At 36.8% G+C, this 14,229-nt stretch overlaps 1 protein-coding gene across 4 annotated transcripts in view; it reads left to right on the top strand.

Annotated features, from left to right (window-relative positions):
- Nucleotides 1-14,229, top strand: part of USH2A (usherin) — a 419,834-nt gene that overhangs the window by 42,883 nt on the left and 362,722 nt on the right. For all 4 annotated transcript variants that reach the window (XM_080585038.1, XM_080585039.1, XM_080585040.1 and 1 more), the window contains exons 4-7: nucleotides 6,961-7,096; nucleotides 8,091-8,154; nucleotides 10,742-11,036; nucleotides 12,346-12,530. In XM_080585038.1, the coding sequence (XP_080441164.1) occupies nucleotides 6,961-7,096; nucleotides 8,091-8,154; nucleotides 10,742-11,036; nucleotides 12,346-12,530 (680 nt within the window). The remainder of the gene's footprint in view (nucleotides 1-6,960; nucleotides 7,097-8,090; nucleotides 8,155-10,741; nucleotides 11,037-12,345; nucleotides 12,531-14,229) is intronic.

The following is a 14,229-nucleotide window of genomic DNA, read 5'->3' as shown; positions in this document are numbered from 1 at the left end:
TGAGTCTTGGTTATTTTAACATATAATAAGCTATGTTCAGGAAACAACTTTTGTAAGAACCATAACAAATTAATAACAGTAAGCAGTTGTAACTGTATGTTGTATAGTAATTTTTGAGCTAGATGCATCACAACTTATTCTGATTTGTCAGAATCTGTTTCTGTATTATTTCTGAATGATTAAGCAAATCATTTATGTTAACTTCGGCTTATTTTATATCTCTGTAAATCCTGTATAGCTTTATTGACTTTGGAGTTGCTTAAGATTTTATAGCAACTAAGGGGAAGGGTCATTTCTGTTTCTGCCTGTTTGCTGATCTGGAAAATAAATGGAACATCTTTTTTTATGCCTTACCAGGTAAGTTGTATTAGCTACCTAATTGCTGTTCATAAAGCACTTCAAAATTCTTCATGTTGTGTATAAAATTCTTTATGATGATACAATTATTTCTATCTCAGAGAAACTTCTTGATGTGTAAATAGAGCTTAATTAAAGGATAAACTAATGCAGATATGTTTGGTTTTTCTACAGTTTATTTTTGTTCATTTTTTTTCTTGTTTTCTCAGTAGAGAAACAGGCTCTTAATTTTAGCTTGTGTTTAATCTTAAAATTTTGTTTCCATTTGCAACTAACTCAATTTGAATTTGTAATTTAAAAATTAGCTGTCTTTTTTTCCGCAATTTTAGTTTACAGATACCTGATATTTGCAAGAACCCTGTTTGGTGTCTGATACATTTCTTAGATCTCTGAGCTTCATCGTCCTAGAATCATAGAACGGCTTGGGTTGGAGGGACCTTAAAGATCGCCTCATTCCAACCCCCCTGCCATAGGCAGGGACCCCTCTCGCTACTGTCCCCCAGCCACTATCAGGTTGCCCAAAGCCCCATCCAGCCTGGTCTTGAACACCTCCAGGGATGGGGCATCCACAGCTTCTCTGGGCAGCCTGTTCCAGTGTCTTACCACCCTCTGAGTGAAGAATTTTCTCCTAACTAATCGAGATCTTCTTCATCTTGTTTAGAAATAGTGGTGTCCATTACATGTATTGGAATGTATTCTATTTCCTATTAGTCGTCTAAAGGTGAATGTTTGCTTCGCTTCTTGACTTGTTTTATATGTCATTATTATGGTAATTCCTGCCACTGCTGAGACTTTCTTTGATGGTATAAATAGCCTTAAGAACCGAACTTACAGTTGAAGTGTTTGCCATCACTGGATTGGCTGGATAACTAAGTAGGCCGGGATTGGTATCATTTGGCTAGAATGAAGATTTTTCTTCTTTGATTTTTGGTGCCAAGATTTTCTCTATTGTGGAACTCCTCATATATGGCCTGAAAATCTGTGAAGAAATCCATCTGGTTTCTTCAACTGTATGGCCAGACACTGTGGTCTACTTACTAGAACAATAGATGAGAAGAAACTTTAAGATTAAATTGTACTTTGTGATTGCTAGAATCTATGATAAATAGGAGTAAAAAGAATGTATATTTAACCAGTAGAAGAGATTAATGTTGTTTTGAAATGACTCCCTTTATCTGAAATATTTTAATAGATCTTTCCCATGCAATTAGAATAGGAAAAATAACCTAAAGGGAAACATGCTTATTAAAAAACAGGTATGTCTTTGAAACATATAATCATAAATTCTAAAACATTCAGAGAAGAGACTAACACATCTGTTGGTTTTATGTCAATTAGTTCAGTGGAGTATTAGTATCTGGTTAGTGATCTTGAGCTCTACTATATTTAGGTAGTTTTTGTTATTGAACAATGGAACATAAAGGTTTCTTTTCCACATCTTTCTATCTTATTTATTAGAAATAATTTTGCACAAGGTATGTGAGTAGTATTAATATAAAGACTTATTTTTAATGAAAAAATCTTATTGATGCAAAGAAATCACAGTATCCACTGAAGGAGAATTCACTTAACTTCATTTATTTTAGCTGAAATGATGCAATTCGGTTCTACACAGATGAGACTAAAATGGTCTCAGATGCTTTTATATATATATGTAATGGGTTTCGATGTTTTGATGACAAGAAGACGTGTGTGTGAAGAAAAAGTGTATGTTTTTTAAATGTACTAGGTGTCACACATAAATGTTATGTAATATAAGCGTGTTATTACCTAAAAGCCAAAACTGTGTAGACTTGGAGTCTTGGAATTCTCACAAATTGGCTTTGGCTTGGAAAGTGAAAAAAAAAAAAAAAAAAAAATCAATATTACTCTTTCTTCTACTTGGGACCCCAAATTTCTTCTGCTTCCGTGCTAATAAAGGATAATATTTTTTTTCCCCCAAGTATATTAAGTATTTTTGTTGAAATACTTTATCATTGAAATTTATCATTTTAATCATTATATCTATAGATAACCTTACAGTTCAGGACTTTAAAAAAAAAAAAAAAGAGAGAGAGAAGAAAAAATCATATCCTTCAATCTATACACTACGTGCCTTTGGGAACTACCACTTTTTACATTCAAGGAATAGCAACACAAATTGATGCAAAAGAAATCCATGGAAAGATGGAAAGTTGCTAAATATGTAGGAATGGTGTCTGGCTGAAGTCTTAGAGCTGCCAGTGGTTTGAGGTTCAAAGAGTATTCAGGAGCAGTGTCATATGTGCTTACCATGCTCCTATATGCTCCCCTGCTTCTGCTTTTTGCTGTAGGTAGACCCTTAGCCAGTACAACTCCTCTGAAGTTAAATGTGGAATTTGGTTGTAGTGCTTCTTTTTTTTCCCCACACAAGTTGCTGCAATATAGCAGAAGTTTCTGTTAGCAGTCAATACATGAAAATAGTGCTTTTTAAAATTATTATTATTTTTTTTACGATTGCTCTGCCTGATTCAAATGAAGTAGCAAAATTCATGGTAAATTTCATTATTTTGCTTTCATGGGTAAGAACTGAGTAGTACAGGTATTCAGGTGAGAAAATGAATAGTTGTAGTACCTTTGCTGTTCATATCTCAATTTATAAGCAGTAGCTTGGTCTTCAGTGTGTCTTCCATTCTGCACCACAGTGACCTGGCAGGTAGGGAGTTTTTCCTAGGTGTAGGCAGTGATTGGATTTGGTATTTTTATTTGGGAGGATGTGGCTTGGATTGGCTCTAAAGGGCAATTGACTTGTGACTGAGGACCGTAAGAACTTCATTTTGGATGCACTAAATGAACTTGCCTTTTGCCTCATTGGTTCAGCACCTCTCATCTTTGAACCTCTTCTGGATCATGATAAGAATGCTCTTAGAGGAAAGATTGTGAGTATCTTTCACCATCTCAGTTCACCATCAAATGAATTTTCCATTGCTTGAAGTTGGTATTGGGCTTTGCATTGGCAGCAGCTAATGCATTTGCAGAGTGGATTTATCTTAGTGACTAATCCTTGCCACCTCCCTGTGAGGTGATTTGCTAAGTATTTGACAGATGGGGAGGCACATGGGGGAGAGATGGTTTCAGAGCTGGGATTAGAGCTCTGATGTTCCAGGCTTCAGGTCCTGTGCTCTGCAGGCTACCCTTTCCTACCTCTCTCTTCTCACTCTCCTGGAGCAAATTCCTATAGAACTTTATTTATGAAGACAATAGGGGAATAATCCCGTCCTCTCTATCAGATACCAGTAAAATTCATCTTTTTTTTCCATGGTATTATGCGCAATTTAATGCTAATGCTCAGGAGACCTTAAACAACCACATCAAACAGCCGATTCAGTGCCAGCCTTCCTTCTTATTTAGCTCAGTCCAAACTGACACCAAACTTTGAGACATTCCTCTCCTCCCACAGTGGAAAGCCACTGGGATTTTTTTTTATCCCACACATGGTTTCCCTCCTACGTTTTCCTCCCATGTCAGATATTCATACCCCCTTTAATAACCAGCAGGGGGATCATTACATTGAGCTACTGCCAAATGCATAATGACTGCTGCCTTTGCCTTACACAGTCACTGCACTACTGATATCCAATTCAGCATTGTAAAGTGCTTAGGGCTACCTTGGGGATGTGCTATATTAAACCCAACTATTCTAAATCCTATTTAATATAAAGAGATTGTTGATGGGGGAGGGGAGAGGGAGATTTAAAATTGTCGTTAATCACCTATTTTCAACAAGTAAAAATACCTGATCGTTTAGGGCCCAATTCTGTCACTCTTAAGCCGTAAATAGTCCTGCTGATTTTAATAGGGGTACGTGAAGGCAAGTGGTCTGCTTACTGCTGGGGGAGGCAGAATGGGGCCCTACAGAAGCTGCAGCTGAGGTGCTAAGCTTGCAATGAGCTGTTGGGTGTGAGCGAGCCCATTTCTGAATTCCTCTTACAAATGTTTTACAGTGAAAACAGGAAATCGGAAACATGCTTCGTATCTGACTAAAAATAAGGGTACTCTTAAACTTGTAAAAGACAACATTTTTATTTGAATGATATGACAGAGCTGCCACAGAAGTGTTACCTGCTATAAAGAAAGCTTAAGAATTATTACCTTTATTAGACCAGTGACACTGAGCTTTAGCCATACATTTCTAACTTCTGTCCCTCTACAGAGACAATTTTCTTTTCTTAAATAAACTGTCATGCTAGTGTTAATATATTGTTGGCTCCCTCATACTCTGAGAATACTGCTGATATAAAACATGTATATGTTAGATTGGTAATAGTATCTTTAGTGTAGCTGACTAGAACAAATGTGTTTCCCTCATGGCTGTGCTAATGTGATAAAGGAAAATTGGCTGTTCATCAGCTTTCGGCTGGGTAAAGACAGTAGAGATGGAACCACATTCTTTTTTATGCATTAATACCACTGAGAACTTTTCACTAGTTATATTTCATGTGCGGGCATGTTGTGCAAAGATGTTGTAAAACATGAGATAATGCTACAAATAACAAAGTAGAAAAGCCTGTATCTTTTATGATGATAACAGTCAAACACCAAATGACAGTAACAGGCTGTAAAAAATGTGATGCAAAAATAAAATGCAATATAACCACCATATACTTAGGCTCTTGCAAATAGGGCATCAGATGTTTAGAGGGCTTTGAATTAAAATTAAATAAAAAAGTGTTGTATTTAGGTCATTGATGTGTCAACAGAAAGGATAATTTAAAATGGAGAGAGATGTATTTTGAGTGGTGAAACTCATATGCAATAACTTTTGGAACAAATCTCAATGCTTAGTAATTATGATAATAGCCTTCAAATTTCCATCAGTGGAAGGACAATAAATTTTTCTGTCTTATTTTGGGAAATATGGACTGAATGTGGAAACAGCAATAAAGCTCAGCATGCATGTATATGTTTGAAAGTGCAGTTTAAGGAGAAAAATTCATTGTACAATTTGGTGTGAAACCAAAGGGGGGGGGGGGGGAGTGGAACAAAACAAACAAACAAAAAACCAAACCAAAACAACAAAGCCAGAAACCCCATCATATTTCATATTTTCTTTCTTAAAATACTGATAGACTCATGTTGCCTGAGGCATTGATGATGATCATCTGAGCTCAGATTTATAGATAATCGTGTCTGTTTATCTTGGTCTGAAATTTGAAACACTTTATTGGTGGAATAGCATTTTGAGTGCTTATACTGTGGTTTTCTAAGTGATTTTTTTTTTCAGGTTCTGGCTTTTCTTTTTGAAACAGATTATTCTGGTTTGTAAGCCTTCTGTTTGTCCTCACACATCTATTGTTCTTATTGGAAATGATTATTTCAGGTTTATTTTGATTTGCTTAGAGTGGGTATCAAGACAGACTAAAGCACTCTAGGTTTAGTTGACCTCCGTAGACACGATTCACCAGGCATCTATATCTGCAAAATGGAACAGGGATTCTGTAAACTGGCTAAAACAAAGCAGTGCTTCAAAATCTGAAGGTAACCAAGCTGTCAAGTGAAATAAGCCTTATGCAAGCTAAATATTTTTAAAATCATGTAATTTGAATTTTGCAAATAAATTGCTTTCTGAAATGAGATTAAGTTTGTTAAGTGAGCTATTCAATAGAGTTTGAAAGTTTTGAATAAATTGAAAATAGTTTCAGTAATTAACTTCATTAATGGGAAGCTGACTACAGCCATGATTACTCCAATTTTCATCTTATCCCTGTATTTTTAAAAATTAAATTATTGAATTCCATAAAACATAAGACTGAAAGGCACTTCCATATTATTAAACTTTGTCCAGTTTTATGTAACATAAACATGGATTTTTAATGAAAAAAAAATAAAATAAAACTTTGTAAAAGCTCAGCATTGTGTGACTTTGTGGAGCTGGGAGAATGCCATAAAGTATTTCTATGAACATTCGCTCAAATTTAAAATGAATTGGCAGGGAAGGGAATGCTTGCAGAAAAGAATACCCTGGAGTGCAGATTGAGCACATATTCCTAGCCAAGGGTTCCCTTGATGTAAGGGAATTTCCCACTGGGTGTAAAGCAGATGTAGCCAGATCCTATACCATTCCCTTCAGCCCTTGTAAGAAGAAGCATGCCGGGGCCAGCGAGGCATTTTGGAGGGGTGTTCGAAGCCTGGCTGAGATATGCTGCATTTGGTTATCCTGAGTATAGTAGATGGTCCCTTCAGGCCTGTATGAGCTGATGTGTATGAGAAGAGCTCTGACAGCTATAACATGTGCCCATGGCCTGAAGTGGTGAAGTAGCTGTAACCAGTTTTGTACCTTGTGAAACAGACCCTTGCTTTTTTCTCTCTTCCCCCACCCTGCCAGATCACCGTACTGTAGATTCTTTGATTTAAACACTGTAGAAATTTTATAGTCTATGCATCTGAATAATGATCTTGTTAACTGGATTGCTAATGGGTGGACAGAAAGGAGGTAACTACTTTCAGTAGGCACCATAGGTAAAGGCATGCTGCCAAGTAGGTTGAAGTAATGTTAATGGTTAATCAAGGATAGATACAACATGTACTGAAATCAAAAGGATTGCATAACGAAGCATGTATTTGCCCATTTTGTTAATTCTATAGGTGCATCACAGCAGAATTAGTTTCTTCTTGAATGGCTGGGAAGATGACAGCACACCTTTTGATTCAAGGATTCTTGTGGGACCAGTTGCAGATGGTAATGCTGATGGTACACTGCAAATCGGACAAAGCTTCACAGGTAAATCTCATGCCATTTTTAGCTCTGGAACTATTTCAGAATGTGATGTTACTGCATATAGGTGTTTTTTTCTGCTTTGTGCAACACACCGGGCCCTAAAGTGACACATTCTATTAATTTACAATCACAGCTTTTCTTAGTAAATAAATGAAATTATTTCAGAATGGGATTGTCCATGGCCACTAGACTACGCTCCTGTTCAGAGTCAGGAATAGAGATGCAGGTTTTTGACTCTTCATGTTCTTCAGTTTCATCAATGCTAATGTAAACCACTAGCAGAATGAGAACCACTCAGCCTCTAGTGATGCCTGATAGCATTATTCTTCATCAACATCTAGAATTTTGTGTGCTACAGTCTGACATGATCACTGCAGAACAGCTTCAGGATGTTTTGTTGCTCTCCACAAAATCTTGGCTCTGCAAAAAAACTCTTCAGGAATGTGCAGAATTTGAAGCGAACTCCTAAATATAACTATATGTCACTTAAACAACTTTATGTGCTTTTGGGCAAGAAAGTCATTCTGTGTCCCATTTCTTAATGCTTGTATTTGGAAATGTATTTTGTTATGATTTTGATTCTGAATACCCAACAACTAATAAATGTATAAAGAAAGGAGTACTTTAAAATGCTTTTTATCTTTAGTGTATAAATTGATAGGTACAGTTGTACCTACTGTATCTCTTCTCTAATTAGAGGTGGCACATGGACTGGCTCATTACTTCTGTCTAATGAGCCGATCCTTGTGCCACCTCTCTAATCAGAAAAGAGATAGGTACAAAATGTTCTTATAAAGTTATTATAAATCATTCTTTTTTATCAAAAAATTAAGTCACTGCCCTCTATAGTTTTGTCCAGATCCAAGATGGTTTCATTCAGTAGGAGTAATTGTGCAAGAGAGATCTCTGTGTGCTGAATTAAAGGTGCTCTCATGCAGTGCAAAGCTGCCTTTTGTTCAACAGGATTTGATTATTTACTTGTAGTATATTTTCTTAGGTTTAGAGCAATTTGTTGGAAGAATGCAAGACTTTCGATTTTACCCAGTGGCACTTTCAAACAGGTAAAAAGAACCTTTCTTTCTTTTCTTTTCTTTTTTTTTTTTTAAAAAAAGTGTGATAACGGGAAAGAATAAATAACAATATGCTTACTTCCCTGAGTATGGTGCTTTTCATATGTCTCCTTTAAGTGATTGCTTCTGATGACCTCGTTTACTGGACATCATTTCAAACCTGATTTTTAATCTAAAAAGTCTTGAGTTAAAATAATTTTAACATTTTGCTTTTGAAATGTTGCTTAAGTATATGTAGTAAAACTCGTTATTAAATGTGTGCTTTCCTTGCTACCGTTGTCCCTGTTGCAACCTGACTTAGCAGATGTTCTAGCAGAGACTAGATCTAGTTGCTAGATTTCAATAAGCTACCTGGTGTTATCAACTCAACATAATTCCGACATTATAACGTGTTCTAGTAAGCTTGGATCTGTTAGATGAGACTTGCCAAGCTTCCACAGAGCTTCATGTAAGCTGTGGGCAATTTCTTCCTTAAAGTACTTCAGACAGGGTGCCCCTTGTATAGTCTTATTCTCCAAAAGAAGGAATAAAGCCTGCTGATGTTCCCAGCTGGGCAGCATCCTTACGTCCTTGGCTTCTGGACAGTTGTCTCAAATTGTTTAGCCCCTACAGCAAGGCTTACTGGTAAGCAGACCTCTCTGTCGTGGGTTTCAGTGAGAAACTGCTGTTGTTTGTCAAGTGCAGTCTTTACTCCCACCTTCTCAGAAGCACTCACAGAAAAATGCCTTGGTCTCAAGGGAGAGGAAGAGAGGGCCAGTCCCGTTTACACCAGTCTAAAACTCGTAATTCAAAGGAAGAAGAGGACAGGCAATCCAGCTAGTCAACATGCTGGCTTAGTGGCTGACAGCTTGGCTTCTGTGCTTAGTGATTCCTTTCCTCTAGCCTTCCCATGGTATCAGACGTCGATGTGCTATTCTTGACACCCTCCCTGCCCCCCAAGCCCCTATCCCAAGAGGCTATTGTCTTAATTCTTCATTGCTTTCTGTATTAGATTGTCCCCATAAGCCTCCAATGACTTTGCCAGCTCAGCCCATGTAGCCCTGGGCCAATTGCTTTGACATCCTCCATCCCCGAGGCCAAATTACAGTTGCCACTGCAATTTCTGTTGCCCTCCAGCCTCCCTTCCTAGTGCGTTACACAGAGATGTTACCTTTGTTATCCAGCTCATGCTGGATTAATCTAGTCAATTCAAGCTGGCCAGAAAAAGTCAGGTCCTATTAGTCTGTGTGGTGCTTCTGGGTAGGCTAAGCTCAGCAACACTTGTGAGTGCAGACCTTAAGGCTACTTAATGATAGTCTTTCAATAAGATGTAGAGCAGTTTCCTAGGAGCTCAGATGTCTGCAGGACATTGCAATGAGCTGATCTCCTGTGAATTTAAAGTATTAATACAAATCTGAATTCCAAATTGCACAAAAATCATGTTTGTTTTATATTCTTTCAGAGCAATGCTTGTCAAATCCATTGAACTACAGTTTAAGTCAGTGAAATTAATACAGTTTAAAAATTGAAAGATAAGGTATTTTACAGTGTTGAGAACTAATGATGACTTTGTTGATGCAGTTTCATATCCACAAGTAACTTGGTTCAAAATGTTTATGTGGGATAAACTATGAATGCAAGTCCTACTTGCATATGAATTAATTTAAGTTTATGGCTGTCTGAAAGGTTCTGTTACTTTGTATTTATATCTTAATGAGTATATAAAAATTATGTTCCTACTGGAAAATAGGGACATGGGAAAATTAATAATTTTTAATTCAAAAATTTCATACCTTCTGGGCTCACAATAACCTTTTACACCAGAGATGAGCAGATAAAGGTTTAGCTAACCAGCCCACGTCATTCATCTGCCTGCCTACCTATGTAATTACCTATTTTTTTGGATTACTGATGTCAATGGGAACTGAAGTTATTTAATTGCTTTGATATAGGCTGTAAGAAGCTACTAGAATGATCCCAGACTGGGGTAGTCAAATCAGTGGACATGTGTATTAGAGTTGCTAAAAGGGAAAATATTTTTATATGTGTTGTCTAATGTGTAGCTTGATACTTCTCAAGCTGGTCTTTTTGGAGAGTTTGAGAGAGAACATTCAATTCACCTGTGGTTATGCCTCATAATATGCCAATACTATGGTTATACTTCAGAACAGTGTCCAAATCAGTGAGTGGAATCAGACATGGTGCCATAATAAAATATTGATAAGAGTTTTTCACAGTTTTTCTCCTTGCATCTAGGGCTGGATTAATTCCATCTATCTTTAGATATCCCAGGAAGGAACTTTTTTCCCTTGTCTCTGTATGTTCGTGGAGCTCCATATAATGTGGTCTGGAGCAATGAAAGCAAGTCAGAGCACTTCTTTACACTTGTGAAGATGCCTGCTGCTTGCCATTGATTAAGTAGGGACCCTGGGTGGCCTGATTCCTAGGTGATTGCCCCATTTATGTGAGATAAAACCAGGCCTTAGGGCTTCTAGAGTAATCTAAGTTGAATTTTGTTTAATCTATGAGCCTTGAGGCACAAAGTGGCACTTGTCATTTTTTATCATGTATGTAATTGCTTTTTTATATGCCATGACAGAGACATTTTGGAAGTATTCTCTGGAAAATTTCCTCATCTGCATACCCAATCCGAGTGCCGCTGTCCTGGAAGTCATCCCCGGGTACACCCCTTGATACAGAGGTACTGCATCCCTAATGGTGCAGATGATACTACTAATGACAGAGTACTGAGGCTGGATGCAGAAGCCCATCCTCTGTATTACATCAATGATGATGACATTGGGACCACCTGGATTTCATCTGTGTTTGCTAATACTGTAGGTCTAGATCGTGGTGTTTCTATCACAATAGACTTACAAAATGGACAGTATCAGGTAATGAGAAGATTGCATTTGCTATTTATTAAATACAAACTAGGAAGAGATTTCATGTACACTTTCAAATTTTGGGGAGATTCAAATCTTGTGCTTTAAGATGTTATCATTAAGGGGACAGAAAGAAAACTTCCATTATCAGCAGGAAGCAATGCATTATAATTATTGTTATGGAGCCTTTCTTTTGACGTGCCTTGTCTGTTCCAAGCAGTAATCTGGATTAGATGTAACAAAGTGAATATTTGTATGAAGACACCAATATTTAGAAATTGGTTGCCATCTTTTAACTTGAATTTGTAAATTTCAATCTCAATTTTAATATCTATTAAAATATCAGATGCACATTGTATGAGTTCTGATAGGAAGCTGGCTGCAGTCAAATGGAATTTAAAAAATCTGTGGCACACTAGCATGTCATAAGGGGTCTCTGTTGTGTGGATGTTCTTGAGGTGGTGTTTTAGCCACTTGAGCAGTATGGGAGAAGATTCCTGAAGATGCCACATTGCAACCTAACACTTCACTATGCTGCTGATGGCAAACATCAGGTAGTCTTGGAAGGAGGCACTCATCAGTAGTGGAGCTGGATTCACAGTAAGGTCTCTACCAACTTGCCATGTATTTTGACAGAAAGGAGTCAAGTTCATGCTTCAGTTACTAGTAATGCTTATTCTACCTACCTTTTTTTTCCCTTATTTGTCATTAATGTGGAGAAGGTAAAGAATATGATGGCAAGTTTTGGCTGCACGAAGACCATTATTTAAAAGCCAATTCAGATATATGTGAAGTTTTAAAATTGGCTTATTTGACACGTACAAATTTCTACATAAGCAGTATACTTGAAGAAGTCTTCTTCAGCACAACACAGGTATCAGATTGGATTCCAAGCTGAAAATAGGAAAATTGCTTTAAAAAATAAAAATTACCTTTCATCAGACAAACAGCTCATAAAATGTTTGCCAATGCAAGACTATGCTCTTCGTTTTTGCCAAAATCAATGTTACAGTAACAAATGATGAACTTGGCTTTGTAGTACAATTTCAAATGGTCTTCAAGAAAAAATGAAGAATTTTGACGCAACAGCTCAGTTGCTCTGTAATAATGTCTGAGAGATCAGAGAACTTGTTTAACAACAAAAAGGTTTATGTTTGTCTTTAATCTGGAATGTATGGACTGAAATATTTGTTGGTTTTTTTTTCCATAAATGGTAAAACATACTATATTGTCTCATTGAAACAAAAATTGGTGTTTATATTCTCACTATTTTACAACACAGTCATTAATATCAGTTCATAAATTTATCTTCTTGTAGGTGTTCTACATTGTACTGCAGTTCTTTAGCCCACATCCTGAAGCAATAAGAATTGAAAGGAAAAAAAGAGATGATCTAAAGTGGGAAGACTGGCAATATTTTGCTAAAAATTGCAGTATTTTTGGAATGGATAATAATGGATCTCTGGAAAAACCAGACTCCGTCAACTGTCTCCAGCTTCCTAGGTATGAGTGTGTATTATCTGCATAATACAGATGCTTTGAACAGGTAACATCCTGACACAATTCATTTCCATGTCCGACTGAGATAGAATCTTTTAATTTGACGTAATCATTTATTATAGGCTGCTAAGGATAATAAAAGATCCCAGATCTGACCTTTCGATTGAAGATCACCAAAAGGTCATCTGTTGCTTTTATCAGATTTCAGACATTGAGGAATGTGACACAGTTGACTGTCTTATTTTTGAGTTAGATTTCTGCAATTTTGTGTGCTTGTGTTTTGTGGGACTATTATTGTCAGTAGAATTACAGAACACTGAAATAAAGAGTGGAGGAAGGTACTGATATAATAGATCGGTTGTAACTATCTAGTGAATATGAATGTATTCCTTCTGATGTCTGATAAAGCAAGTTGGACTGGAGCTTAGGACAGAAGGCAAGCTTAAGTACAAAATCCAGTCGTTCAACCTTACTACTAATCAAGCAAAACACATGAGAAATGGGTTGGAAAATGTATCTTTAAGCTTTTTAATCTTTCTAAGCAAGAACCAAAATAAAATCTGGGGGAAGGGCCAAGAAAAATCATTACATTTCAGAAACATGTTGCAAGCCTTTTTACTAGACAACATGTGCAAATTTAGAATTAAATGTTCATAACATATATACATAACATTTATACATAAATGTATTTATAACATTTATACATAAATATAGCAGATAACACATATAGTACATAACTAATATATATAGCTTTGCACACACATGTGCAAACATATATATATATATATATATTTGAATCTATACCACTACAGATATTCAAATGCGTCATCTCTTGCCTGATCTCAGGTGTCAGTCAGTATTAGGCTTGTTTGGTACTCGGCTGGAAATCAGTCAGAAAATACAGTACCAGGTGCTGTAGGCATTTTGCTTTTTTCCTGTTTCACTTCTGCTGCCTTCCTAAGACTTTTCAAGTGTCAGCATCTTTGTCTGTTCTCCAGGAGTTCAGTATTCTGAGGAGAGGAGCATTAGGTCATCTGAGTTACACCAGTTTTCAGCAGGGCACTTTGGGCTTTATTGCTGATCTTTGGAGCAGAGGATAGAGGAGAAGGGAAATCTTTTAAGTAAGCCAGTCATTCTTTGATAAATAACCCAAATTAGGTGTATTGCCCTATTCAGTCCAGAAGTATGTATATTTATATTTTCTAAAAAGAAGAGTTAATTATGAACTGTCTCCATAAATGTTTTATGAGTGACATGGTTTCTTCCCTTCAATTATGCTGTAAATGATGATAGGAAGTGATATGAATGAATGATTTTGGGTTCATCTGATGTGCAGAAAGCTCAGTTTAAAAGATAAGAAACATCCCCTGCAAATGATGAGTATTCAGTGTACTCAAAGAGGAGTTACTGTTGCAATAATGTTCCATGTCTGTTCCCACCTCACCCCATAGCTTTAAGTGCCAAGACAGGTGTCCAAGTTCTGTCCTAGTTTTAGACACAAGTGTGCTTGTATCCTTGTGGCCAGAACTCCTTCAGATGGCACAGAGGGCAAGTGACTGGCTTTAAAATCCTTACCATGGCTCAAAGGTTCATAGTTTGCTGACCACTTTAGTTAGTACCTAATGGGCATTTTTGTAATCTTGAGGAAATGACAGTGATTAAGGTTTGTATTTCTATACTTTGTACCATGTCTGTAAGTCAC

Source organism: Anser brachyrhynchus (genome assembly GCF_964034855.1).
Source record: "Anser brachyrhynchus genome assembly, chromosome: 3".
NCBI lineage: Eukaryota > Metazoa > Chordata > Aves > Anseriformes > Anatidae > Anser > Anser brachyrhynchus.
This window is presented reverse-complemented; position numbering and strand designations above follow the sequence as displayed.